This window comes from Eschrichtius robustus, chromosome 8 (assembly GCF_028021215.1).
Source record: "Eschrichtius robustus isolate mEscRob2 chromosome 8, mEscRob2.pri, whole genome shotgun sequence".
Lineage (NCBI taxonomy): Eukaryota > Metazoa > Chordata > Mammalia > Artiodactyla > Eschrichtiidae > Eschrichtius > Eschrichtius robustus.
The window spans coordinates 117979248-117990850 of NC_090831.1; the positions used below are offsets into that span (position 1 = coordinate 117979248).

Below are 11603 nucleotides of genomic sequence, written 5' to 3' on the forward strand. Positions count from 1 at the left end.
ACCCTGATCTCCAGATCTGGGATGTTCTTCTTATTGCAGTAATCTGAATAAAATCAATCTCCCTACCTGTTCAGTTTCTGTGTTTGACAATTAGTACTCTTTTTAATGCACCCCACTGCTTCTTTTTATAAGTTAGCCTTAACTTTCTGACTGCCCCCCCAACCCAGAGATATGTAACAAATAGTGGTTTCAACCATGGATATTGGTCTATAGTTTTCTTGTGTTGTCTTTCTCTGACTTTGGTATCAGGGTAATGCTGGCTTTGTAGAATGAGTTGGGAAGTGTTCTCCCTTCTTCAACTTTTGGAGGAGTTTGAGCAGGGCTGGTGTTCATTCTTTGAATGTTTGTTGGAATTCTCCAGCTAAGCTGTCTGGTCCTGGGGTTTTCTGTGTTGAGAGGTTTTCGATTACTGACTCAATCTCTTTACTCATTATTGGTCTGTTCAGATTTTCTATTTATAAAGTGCTTAGAACAGCAAGTTCTAATGGTAAATAGTAAATGCTATATAAATGCTTGTTAAATAAAATAACTATAACCTTAGGATCCCCATATTTTCCAGGCCTCTGGGAACACTTTTTTATCTATGTCCAAATATTGTTGTAAGCCCTTAAATCTTTGTAACATTTCCATGTTTATTAATAGCAGTGCAGAGCATAGACTCAGGAGTCAAGCTCCTAGGTAGGGTTCAATTCCTGGCTTCAGGACTTTCTAGGTGCCTTGTCCTGATAGAAACATTTAACCTCTTTAAGCCTCAGTATTCTCATTTATAAAATGGGAGGAATATTAGCACCTAATTCATAGGATGGACATCTTGTTTGCTTCCAGGTTTTGGCAATTATAAATACAGCTGCTATCAACACCCATGTGCAGGTTTTTGTGTGGAGATACATTTTCAACTCTTTAGAGTGAATACCAAGGGGTGTGATTGCTGGATCGTATGGCAAGAGTATGTTTAGAAAGTTTCCACAGCTTAGATGGAATATAAATTAAAAAGGGATTAGACTGAGCTACTCAGAAAAGATGGATATTTTTAAGACTAAATAAAGACTTTTGTAGTTGCATTTTTTCAACAAGGCAGACATTCTTACTTGACTTTTTTTTTTTTAATATATATTTATTTATTTTTGGCTGTGTTGGGTCTTCGTTCCTGTGCGAGGGTTTTCTCCAGTTGCGGCAAGCGGGGGCCACTCTTCATTGCGGTGCGCGGGAGTCTCACCGTCGCGGCCTCTCCCGTTGCGGAGCACAGGCTCCAGACACGCAGGCTCAGTAGTTGTGGCTCACGGGCCTAGCCACTCCGCGGCATGTGGGATCTTCATGGACCGGGCCACGAACCCGTGTCCCCTGCATTGGCAGGCAGATTCTTAACCACTGCGCCACCACGGAAGCCCCTCTTACTTGACTTTTAAAAGTAAGGCTAAAATCATACCAAGATAGTCAATATCTTTATTTTTTAAAGGTCTTTTAGAATTTGATTTTAACACTAAAGTTACTTGCCATAAAAGAAATGATTAAACTAGTTTTCATTTAAATAATGAATTAAATAAGATTTCTAGGGCAAAAGAGGCTTCTATCTGTCTTATTAAAGCAAATATTCTTCGATAAATTCATCTTGAGTATACCTTGAAATTTTTTGCTCGTTAATGGGAAAACTAACAGATTATGGAGTGTACCAATCTGAAGTGAAGTTACTTCTATCCAGCTTATATAGCCCATGTGAAAAAATATTTACATAAGTAGCTAAACTTCCAAGTGCAAATATTGCTTTATTTTACATAGCTATCAAAGGTCCTAACCATGACGTTGACAGTTGAGAGCCGTCTGAGAGTTTTCAGAGCAAGTGATAAGTAAATTAAATCTATCTGTTACTGTAATGAGACATAGCAAGCAAAAAACTCTTCCTGATCTCAGACTGTTACCTCTTTACATTGCCTTATTTTTGCTATGAAATATCATGGCTTCCTGGATTTTATTGAATCATGAATTAGGTATTTATTTGTAGTAAATATCTTTTGGTGAGAGATACCTCTTCTGACTACAAAATGGGTTTTTAAATCGTAGTATGCTTTCACAGGTCTTTTGATGTTTTTCTTTTGATTATACTTTAGAAGCAGATCTTTGCTTTCCATTCATCCATTCTTTGATCCAGTTTTCTTTTCCTGTGGCATTTGCATTGATTAGCATTATATTCTCTAGTCTCTATTTATTTGTTTTCTGTTTACACAATCAGAATGAATACACCGTGAAGGCAAGGTTTTAACTGTTTTCTTCCCTGTTGTATCTTTAGTGAATAAAACACTGTTAGGCACGTAATAGGCCCTCAATAAGTTAAATGGTTGGATAAATAAATAGAATAGTTACATTGTCTCCACTGTACAACATACCAGGTTTATTTAATCAATCCTCTGTTAATGACTGAGTTATTTCCCGATTTTCAGTGTTATGTAGACGATACATCAGTAAGCATCCTTGATTACTCTGGTGGAGACTGTGGCTGCCTCCTTAAAATCTACACCTCCTTTTCTTTTTTTTTTAATTTTATTTATTTATTTATTTATGGCTGTGTTGGGTCTTCGTTTCTGTGCGAGGGCTTTCTCTAGTCGCAGCAAGCGGGGGCCACTCTTCATCGCGGTGCGCGGGCCTCTCACTGTCGCGGCCTCTCTTGTTGCGGAGCACAGGCTCCAGACGCGCAGGCTCAGTAGTTGTGGCTCACGGGCATAGTTGCTCCGCGGCATGTGGGATCTTCCCAGACCAGGGCTCGAACCCGTGTACCCTGCATTGGCAGGCAGATTCTTAACCACTGCGCCACCAGGGAAGCCCCTACACCTCCTTTTCTTGATAGCTAACCTTATAATTACTCCGTTAACCAAATATATACCAAGTAGGCCATGTTTATTGCAAAATGAAAAGGTTATGTGTGCTCTGATGGTGTGCCATGTAACTTAATTATAAGTTCAACAGCATAATCCTCTTCAGTTATTGGCTCAGGGATGTGAGAGTGACCAAATTCAGTTAAGGAGACACAATATGTTTGACAGGGGGCTTCTGGGCAAAAAGCTTCTTTCTCCCTAGATACAGGCAAGGGAGAGTATGGCTCTGACAGCTGTCTTGATCACAAGGCTTTATCCTTAGGATAAAGCTGACAGTGATGCAGAGGGCAAAGACAGAAATAAATTGGGTCCCCTGATGGCATTTTTGAATTGCTGAATCAAACCATCCTTGCTGTTCTCACTATTTCTAAGCTTCCACTAGAGCATTTTAAAGTACATGTTAAAGTATGAGTTGGACATTCTGTTCCTTGCAACTGAATGATTCCGAAATGATACACTCACACTTACACATTTTTGTTTTTATAAGCACATTTTAATAGGATAGGATTCTAGAAGTTTAGTTGCTGGGCCAAAGAGCATATAGATTTCACATTTTAATATAATTTCACAAATTGTAACAAGTCAGATTTTAAGTAAGAGATAGAAAATGCCGAGATATGCTGAAAAGGGACTGTTGGATGGCATCCAGAAAAATGATTTATTTGCCTTTTCATACTTTACTTTGGGCCTGCCCTGATCTCTCATCTTTTATGTTATCTCACTTATCCTTTCAGGTCTCTGAATCTTCCCTCTACCTGAGGTGGTTAGGTGAGTAGGTGTATATTGGTGATGGTGATGGGTGAGGTAGAAGAACATTTCAGAGGGAACAGGGAAATCTTTAAACTCATTTGTTTCTGTAGAGAAGCCTGAGATGTTTATTTAAGGTAGATACAAGGTAACATTTAAAAACAAAAAAAGAGGAGTTATATGTGAAATTATTTTAGGCCATAAGCAAACATAAAAGCAATTCAATAACAACTAAGGAAATACACAGGGCAGATTAGTTATAACTGAACATTTAAGAGCCCTGAATGCAAGGCTAAGGAATTTGGGCTCCATCCTAGTGGCATGATAAGGTAATATTAAGGGCTCAGGACTGCTCCCTACAAATGTGCCATCCAGAGGTATACAAAGGTATAGAAAATTGGTAATAGGGGAATGTATCTTCCCATACCTTCCTCTTCTGAGATACCTGTTATGGACTGCATATCTGTGTCCCTCACCACCAAAATTCGTATGTTCAAACCCTAACACCCAAGGAGATGGTATGAGGAGGTAGGGCCTTTGGAAAGTTTAGATGAGGTCATAAAGGTGGAGCCCCCATGATGGAATTAGTGCTCTTATAAGAGGGAGATACTGTTACCTAACACAAGTCTGTGTGCCTGACACACAATGAGGCCAAACAATACCAAAACATCAGAGTTCGGAGCACAGAAAGGTTTATTGCAGGGCCATGCAAGGAAACGGGTGGCTCATACCTTAAAAACCCCGAACTCCCTGAAAGCTTTCAGCAAAGCCCTTTTATAGGAAAGCTGAGGGAGGGGCGTGGTTAGTTGTTGCAGATTTCTTGGTGTCAGATCCTTTGTTCTTGAGGTCAGGTCGCGGTCAGGTCACGATGTTCCTGTAAACCTCCACCAAAACAAATGTTGTTCTGTGTTCTGACAAGAAAGTGCAAGGTCCCAAGGCTCGACTTTCACCCTCTGAGGTCCAGGCCCTGGCTAAGAGGAGGGGGTCCCTACACAGGAGGGTTACCCTGCCCGGGAGTGCTCGTGCAGCACCCAGGCCCCGCCGAAGAGGTAGTTCTCTGCTGACGGTGCCCTCAGGGCCAGATCCCCAGACCCTGCCCAGCTGTCATCACGGAGGGAGCCAGGCGCCCAGGACCCAGCCAGCGCTCAGGCTCCTCAGGCCACCCAAAGCGGGGCTGGGGAGCAGGTCCTGTGGACCCATGCAGACTGCTGCGGCCATTAGGTCGCAGAGGCAGGGGCGGGGGAGAGGTTCCCCCTGCCTCAAGGTCTGGGCCCGGCCAGTGGGTGCCGTGGCGAGGGCTCTGGAGCTCTGCAGGACACAGCATCCAGGCCCCCCCAGCTCACCCACCGGCCCGAGGCGGGAGGGCCTGGAGGGGCCCTGGGAGAAGACCTTGATACACCTCTTACCACACGCACCCCACCCCGCGAGGACCGCGACATGGCCAACCATTGGCCAAGGGCGACCTCCACCCGCCAGGTGAAGGTTCTCCTGCTTCTGATCTCGCAGTAACAGTTGCTCAGTAACAGGGTAACGGCCGCGTGCTACTGGCTGCACGCCTGCCCCGCCCCTATTACAATACTAGAGTCAGTTCTCTCAGCCATGTGAGGATACAGCAAGAAGGCAGCTGTCTACAAGCCAGAAGGGGGCCCCCACTACCTCCTGTGTCACCTTGATCTTGGACTTTCCAGCCTCAAAAACTGTGAGTGATTAATGTCTATTGCTTAAGCCACCCAATCTGTGGTTTTCTGGTTACAGAGCACCAACTGACTAAGATAATACCCATCCTTCACCGTATCACGTTATCCTACTGGGGCTACAAACATTTTTACCTTTCAGAACTCCCCGACCTATTCCAATGCTGTTATGCTCAGACCATATTGTATCTTTCATCCTTGATTCATACCAGATACACATAGGAATCATGTACTGGGACCTGTACTCCTAATCATCCTCTAGATGATCCAAGGAAAAATGAAAAGTTGCAGGGAACAACACTGAAGAGCTAAAGCGGGGTGTCTGTGTTGCCTCGCGGGATAGGGCGGAAGAGAACAGAGAACACCACCCCTATAGTCAAGACTTTTATGACCTCAGGGTAACAGATCAATTTTCCACAAACTTATCTGCATTTGCACCTTCTTTTGCTTACAGTTCAAAATAGTACATACGTTGAGCTGGGGTTTGGGCAGTCTAGTGTGGGAGAGGGGTACAGATTACCGGCAGAAATCATGCATGCTGTAGCAGTAAAATTCCAGATGGAAAACAAGAGTATCTTGGAGAATAAAAGAAATAGGTAGATGAAACCTTGGAAATACAGGATCTGTACTTTTTAAAACATTCTCCGTGTAGCCTTTCCCCTAGTCTAGCCTCACAGAGTTTCAGGTAGATTAGAGACAAAGGGAGAGCGCAGGGTCACAGCGGCAGCAAAGCGATGGGATAAGAATGGCTGGGGCTTCACTTCAGCTGCACAATGAACTAGTTGAGTGACTTTAGGCAGTTGATTTTAACTTTCTGCATTTTAGTGTCATTATCTGTGTAAAACTACAGTGGTAACAGTGATGGCTAACCTTATTCATCGTTATAGCCCAAACATCCACACGGAATGTGGCATCTAGTAGGTGAGCAGTAATTTATTTTGATGAGGCTGAATGAATGACTAAATAGCCTTTCAAATTCCATCTTCTTGTAATAGTTCAACTCTATATCCACCCTCTTCTCAGTAGCCACATTGAAGAGAAAGTACACAAACCAAGTAAGGACACTTCTTGGATATATCTGGTACGGGAGAAAATGTTTTTATTTAGATACTGTTTTCAGGATGGGAGGAAGGTGAAGCTGACTAACGTGGAGGGCATGAAGAGATGAAGCTGTTTAGTTGGCAGCGATGGTCTTCTGAATCCATTTCACGTATTTGCAGACCTTGGTGTAGACACCAGGTTTGCCTTTCAGAGCACAGCCGTAGCCCCAGGAGACAATGCCCTGGAGCTGTCCATTGCAGACCACAGGGCCACCAGAGTCACCCTGGGCAAGAAGGAAGAGCCAGTTAGAACTCACAACTGTGCCCACATGGGAGAAAGGCTCAAAGGTATTCCTCCTTTACCCGGGGACCACCTTCCCAGGCTGCTGACCCTCCATGAAGCCCTTCTCTTTCCCTGGAAAACCAACCCTCAGTCTCCATACTGGACCCCTATTCTTTCTTCTCCCTCCTTTGAGCTCCCTCTTTCCTTAGTTGCAGGGCTGTAGTGCCAAGAAGAGGTGAGGACTGGGCAGTGCAATGCTGCCCATCTAGCCCTGCTCCTTTCAAAGTTTCCTTCTGCTCTAGCCCTCCTCAGAAGCCCACCTGGATGTACTGTTTGCACATGATCTTCTGTGTATCTTTTCCCCTGATCCCTAACCATTAATATGGCAAAATGAATTTATCATTTACCCCAAATCTATCCCTCAGCCCTCATAATCAGCCCCAGGGACAGCTTTTCAATTTTCTGAGTTTCAGGAAATGGGAAATACTGTGGAGATATGTGAGGCTGAGCTGGAAGGAGAAGGCGTGCAAAGCAACTAACCTGGCAAGAGTCCTTTCCGCCCTCCAGGAAGCCCAGGCACATCATGTTGCTGGTGATCTGCCGGGGATAGGCATTGAGGCAAACGCTGTCAGACAGGATGGGAGCTTTCAGACACTGCAGGAGCTCAGGGAAGCTGGCTGTTGGGAGCAAGAGTGGAAATGGAAGAGGATTACCCATCCAATCTGGGAAATTTCTTTCTCAGTATCTCTCCCCCCTCTTCCCAATATTCCTATCCCTTCTCTCAGTTTGCCGGTAACTTCTGTTTTGGAAGAACAACTTATATCTGGAGGGTCTTCCAAACGGTTTTCATCAACAAATTGTTCTCTCTCTGACACTAGCATCAGTGACCATAGATCTCAAATCTAGAGACTTTATTTCTGAAGCGGGGCTATGCTTTGAAAAGTTCCAAACCTCTTAGTCTCTGTTCTGTGTACCTCCTCGCGTTTTGGTTCCCTGCAAATCACTAATCACATTTTAGTTGCATACCTGGCAACTTTACCATAGTCCTTTTTTGTTGTGTTGTCAAGCAGAGGGATGTTATGCATTTCAATTAGTATATTCTAAGACTCCATAGAACCCCACTATTCTCTGGGAACATTGCCTTGAGTGACAGCTAGGGCTAACTGACGCTGAACACGTTTTTCACCTCTAGGATTCTCAGACTTGGTGATTCTGTTCCCGGTGACACTTACAGCCACTGCTCTTGGTGTTGCCCCAGCCAGAGATGAGACACTGGGTACCAGCAGCTGCACAATATCTTGGCAGAGAGACAGTGGCTACTTGAGTGTTGAGAGTGGCAGGTTGGCTCAGTTTAATCAGCATGATGTCGTTATTCAAGGTTTTTTTGTCGTAACTGGGATGGACGATGATCTTGGCTGCACTGATGAATTGCTCGTTGCCCTCAAGGACATCAATGTTGTGTGCTCCCAGACCCACCTGCATTCGGCTGGATTAAAGGGTTACAAGTTCTCTAAGACTCCAACGTCAACGTGAGCTCCTCCCCATTCCATTACAACTCAGTCTTGAGCATAAGCACAGACAGAAGCCCCCTGAAGCCCCCCTCACATACACACACAGGTTAGTGTGCACTTAAGGCAGTCCTACCACCTACGGTGCAGGTTAGAGGATTCCTTAGGTAGGCGTCACCCCAAGGCCAGACTCACAACCCAACATCTTGCTAGATTCATTAGGTATAGGAATGGGAACCAAATGATGCCAATCAAGCAGTGGGAGGTGAAAAGGCAACTGGTGTTGATTACTCTGGTTGGGATTATCAATTATTGTAGGGAGCCATGGCAGGCCTCAGAGATATGGCAGAATATGAAGGGAATAGAATGAGTTGTGTTTATCTTTAGGTTGTACTGGAAATTTCCTGTGTTTTGTTACTTGCATATGCCATGTTTTTCCTGGTTGAGCTATAATGATTAGAGCTGTTAGGGTATTCTAGGTATATTTAATCACTCACTATTTTTCTTCCTATGTCTTTATTGCCCTCATTTGGAAGGCCATCAGGGAACTCTAAGGGTATCTTTTTGTGGGAAAATCCCTCAATGCGTACAACGCCTGGGCAGGGGGGAATAATGAGGTCTTGAAATCTGAATGCTTCCCCCCTCAAGCATAACTCTGTAGTTCTCCCTGATTGTGCTTTGGCAGGGCTGGGGATGACCTGACCTCAGAGAACAGGGCTGTGAGTATTGGTTACTTACGACTTGTAGCAGTGAGCTGCAGACAACACCCACTGCCTATTGATGAGGGAGCCCCCGCAGAAGTGGTAGCCAGAGTTCAGGGACACCTGGTAGGGGACGGAATGCGCTGCACAGGTGTAGCCCCCGACAATCTTGTCATCATCGTCAATGGGGAAAGCAACTGACAGAGAGAAATTGGAGCTATTGTGGAATTTCTACTCAGCAGCAAGGTTTTGCAGATTAACCAGAAAAAAAATAGGTCACGTTTTTTTGTCATGCATAATCAGGAAACAGTGATTTTAATATAATTTTTTTCAAAATCTTATTGTTCTATACATTTAACACATATGCTACTTACACTATTAAAAGTATCTAATTTTTAATTTATGCTTTAAATTTGATCAATATACTGATTTTTTTACATATGTCACACACACACACACACACACACACACACACATACAAATCAGAGACTCCTTACGTAATAAATGCCTTGAAGACCACTAGCTGAGAATATAAAGAATACTTTTTACACAAAACCTTGCTAAGGAGGCATTTAAGTATGTGTTCAATAAAGCTTTGCAGTCACCATGATTGTGTTTATTTGTAGAGTTCAGTATAGGATAAACACCGCATGAGGTTACAGAAAGGAAACTTTTAAATACCACCTGAGAATGTTCTGGCCTGGAAAAAATGGGGAGTTTTGTACTTTTGTTTCCACAATCTCTTCTTGGTTCTCACCTAAAATGTTAACTAAATAATCTCATAGAACATTATAAGGTTTCTCTCTCTAATCTTTCCCCTCATCCCAATTATATTTCCAACATTTTTAATTTATTCAGCACTGTAAATTTTGGACCACTGATTTATTATGATTTCTAAGGACTCCAAATGTCTGGGATTAAATGATATATGCCCTATTGTTCATATATTTTAAAGTAATTTGAGATAGCCTTTTTTGATATGTAAATATGTGTATTGAATTTATTTATAACAACCAAATTCGGGAAAATTCTGTAGTAAGTTTGAAGTGTACAATAGTATTGAACAGTATAAAAACAGAAATAGTCATTTCTCTATTTCTTTTCATGATTGCATGACATGTTGTTTTACATCAGAGAGATTTCATTAGTGAAGATGTGGTAAAACCAGCCCATAGCTTTTATTCACGAGAAATAGAGTGTCTTTTCCTGTTAAGATCTCTCTTAAGATGCCCTTTAGTATAGAGGAGACTCAGGCTGTGATGCTCACAGCCTCTTCAAGAGGTACAAGATTAGTCATTAGTCCCAAGTATTAACTCCAAGTTCTTATAAAGATCAAAACAACATTTCCTTAACGTTGACTATCTTTTCTTTTTCACTCTTACTTCATAGACTGTACCTGAAATTCAGGGCAGATTCTTCCCCTTAATACTTTCTACACTGATCACCCCTGCTCCGCATAATCTTCTCCAGCAAGTGAGATTTAGTTATCTACAGACATATGTACTGTACACTGTTGTTTCAACATCTTAAGCCTCTTGAGTACAGAGATTATATTCAGCATTCATTGTTGTCTTCCAGAGTAGAAAGTGCATCCTTAAAAGAGTCATAGACACCTACTGATCACTTATTGATCAAGACTCACCAGCGACTCCCAGGAGAGCAAGAAAGATGAAGGTCTTCATGGTTGCTCCCCGGATCTGGACTAGGGACTATGCTGAAGGGTTTCCATCCACAGCTATTTATACCACCAGGTTTGTCACTGACACCCATGGCCACAGGTGCTGGAAATGTGATTTCACTGGAAAGTCACAAATCCAAATTTAGAATTCAGTTCCGTGCCACATTGAAGATGATTCAGCATCCAATTTAAACATCCACTTTTGTCCACTTTTCCAGAAGGTTATGGGAATGGAAAAAATGAGCCCACCTGGTAGAAACTGTTCCCCATAATAGAAAAGTAAGTTGGAGTAAGGTCACAGAACAGGGCTACAGGTGTCCTGATTCCCAGAGAAAAAATTTAGGTACTTGGTTGTCTCAAGCATGAACTTTTATGCTGAGGATTATCTTGAGAGCTATACCCTTTATGTAATTAACACTGCCTGTTTCAGAATTACATAATTTGTTTTGTAGTAGCTCTGGCCTTGTATACCCATGTTAATGTTTCATTATTGAAAGGAACACTTGTTCTCCTAAAAAAAGAAAAACATTTCTGATTTGAAACCACAATAGTTCAAAATAGGAAAGGGAAAGAATGAGAATAATTTATCCTTATCTGAACTTACTATTTAATAGGCATATGCTAAATACTTAGCCTATTTGTTAAATTAGTAATTCTCAAAACAAGCCTACAAGATCCCTATTATAATTCCCATTTAACAGATGGGAAAACTGAGGCTCACAAAAATATAAGGGACTTTACCAAAATCACAAGGCAAATCCATGGTAGGGTCAGGATTCCAGCCCCGGAAATCTGGCTTCAGTGTCTGTGCTCTCAAGCACTACGTAACACTTCCCTAGTCAGCTCACCAAAGTCTGGACACCAAGATAATACAGAGTTCTTGGCCAGTGAAGAGACAATGGGAATTTATTGAGTGCTTACTATAATATGTATCAAACCCTGTGGGTGGGATTTTGATACATCTACCCATTCAGTCCTTTCAAACAACTTTATAAGTATTGTGCTCTAATTTTTGCCATTTTATAGATGGGGAGGTTGTGGCTTAGAGAAGGTAAGCTTTTTTTCCTCAAATTTTTAATACTATG

At 42.4% G+C, this 11603-nt stretch overlaps 1 protein-coding gene across 1 annotated transcript; it reads right to left on the minus strand.

Annotated features, from left to right (window-relative positions):
- Positions 1-6482: 6482 nt before the first annotated feature.
- LOC137768593 (trypsin-like) lies at positions 6483-10522 on the minus strand. The gene is made up of 5 exons (XM_068550134.1): positions 10483-10522; positions 8878-9037; positions 7864-8117; positions 7172-7308; positions 6483-6632 (listed from the first exon to the last, which is right to left on the minus strand). Exons 1-5 carry the CDS (start codon positions 10520-10522, stop codon positions 6483-6485), a joined length of 741 nt encoding a protein of 246 aa, XP_068406235.1.
- Positions 10523-11603: the final 1081 nt, after the last annotated feature.

What these genes read in the sequence shown, in the direction of transcription:
- LOC137768593 (XM_068550134.1), bottom strand. Translation starts at nt 10,522, where the DNA reads ATGAAGACCTTCATCTTTCTTGCTCTCCTGGGAGTCGCTG. An exon ending in CAACACCAAGAGCAGTGGCT is followed by an intron (nt 7,309 to 7,863) that starts GTAAGTGTCACC and finishes TGCTCCCAACAG; the next exon opens with CCAGCTTCCCTGAGCTCCTG. An exon ending in GCGGAAAGGACTCTTGCCAG is followed by an intron (nt 6,633 to 7,171) that starts GTTAGTTGCTTT and finishes CTTCTTGCCCAG; the next exon opens with GGTGACTCTGGTGGCCCTGT.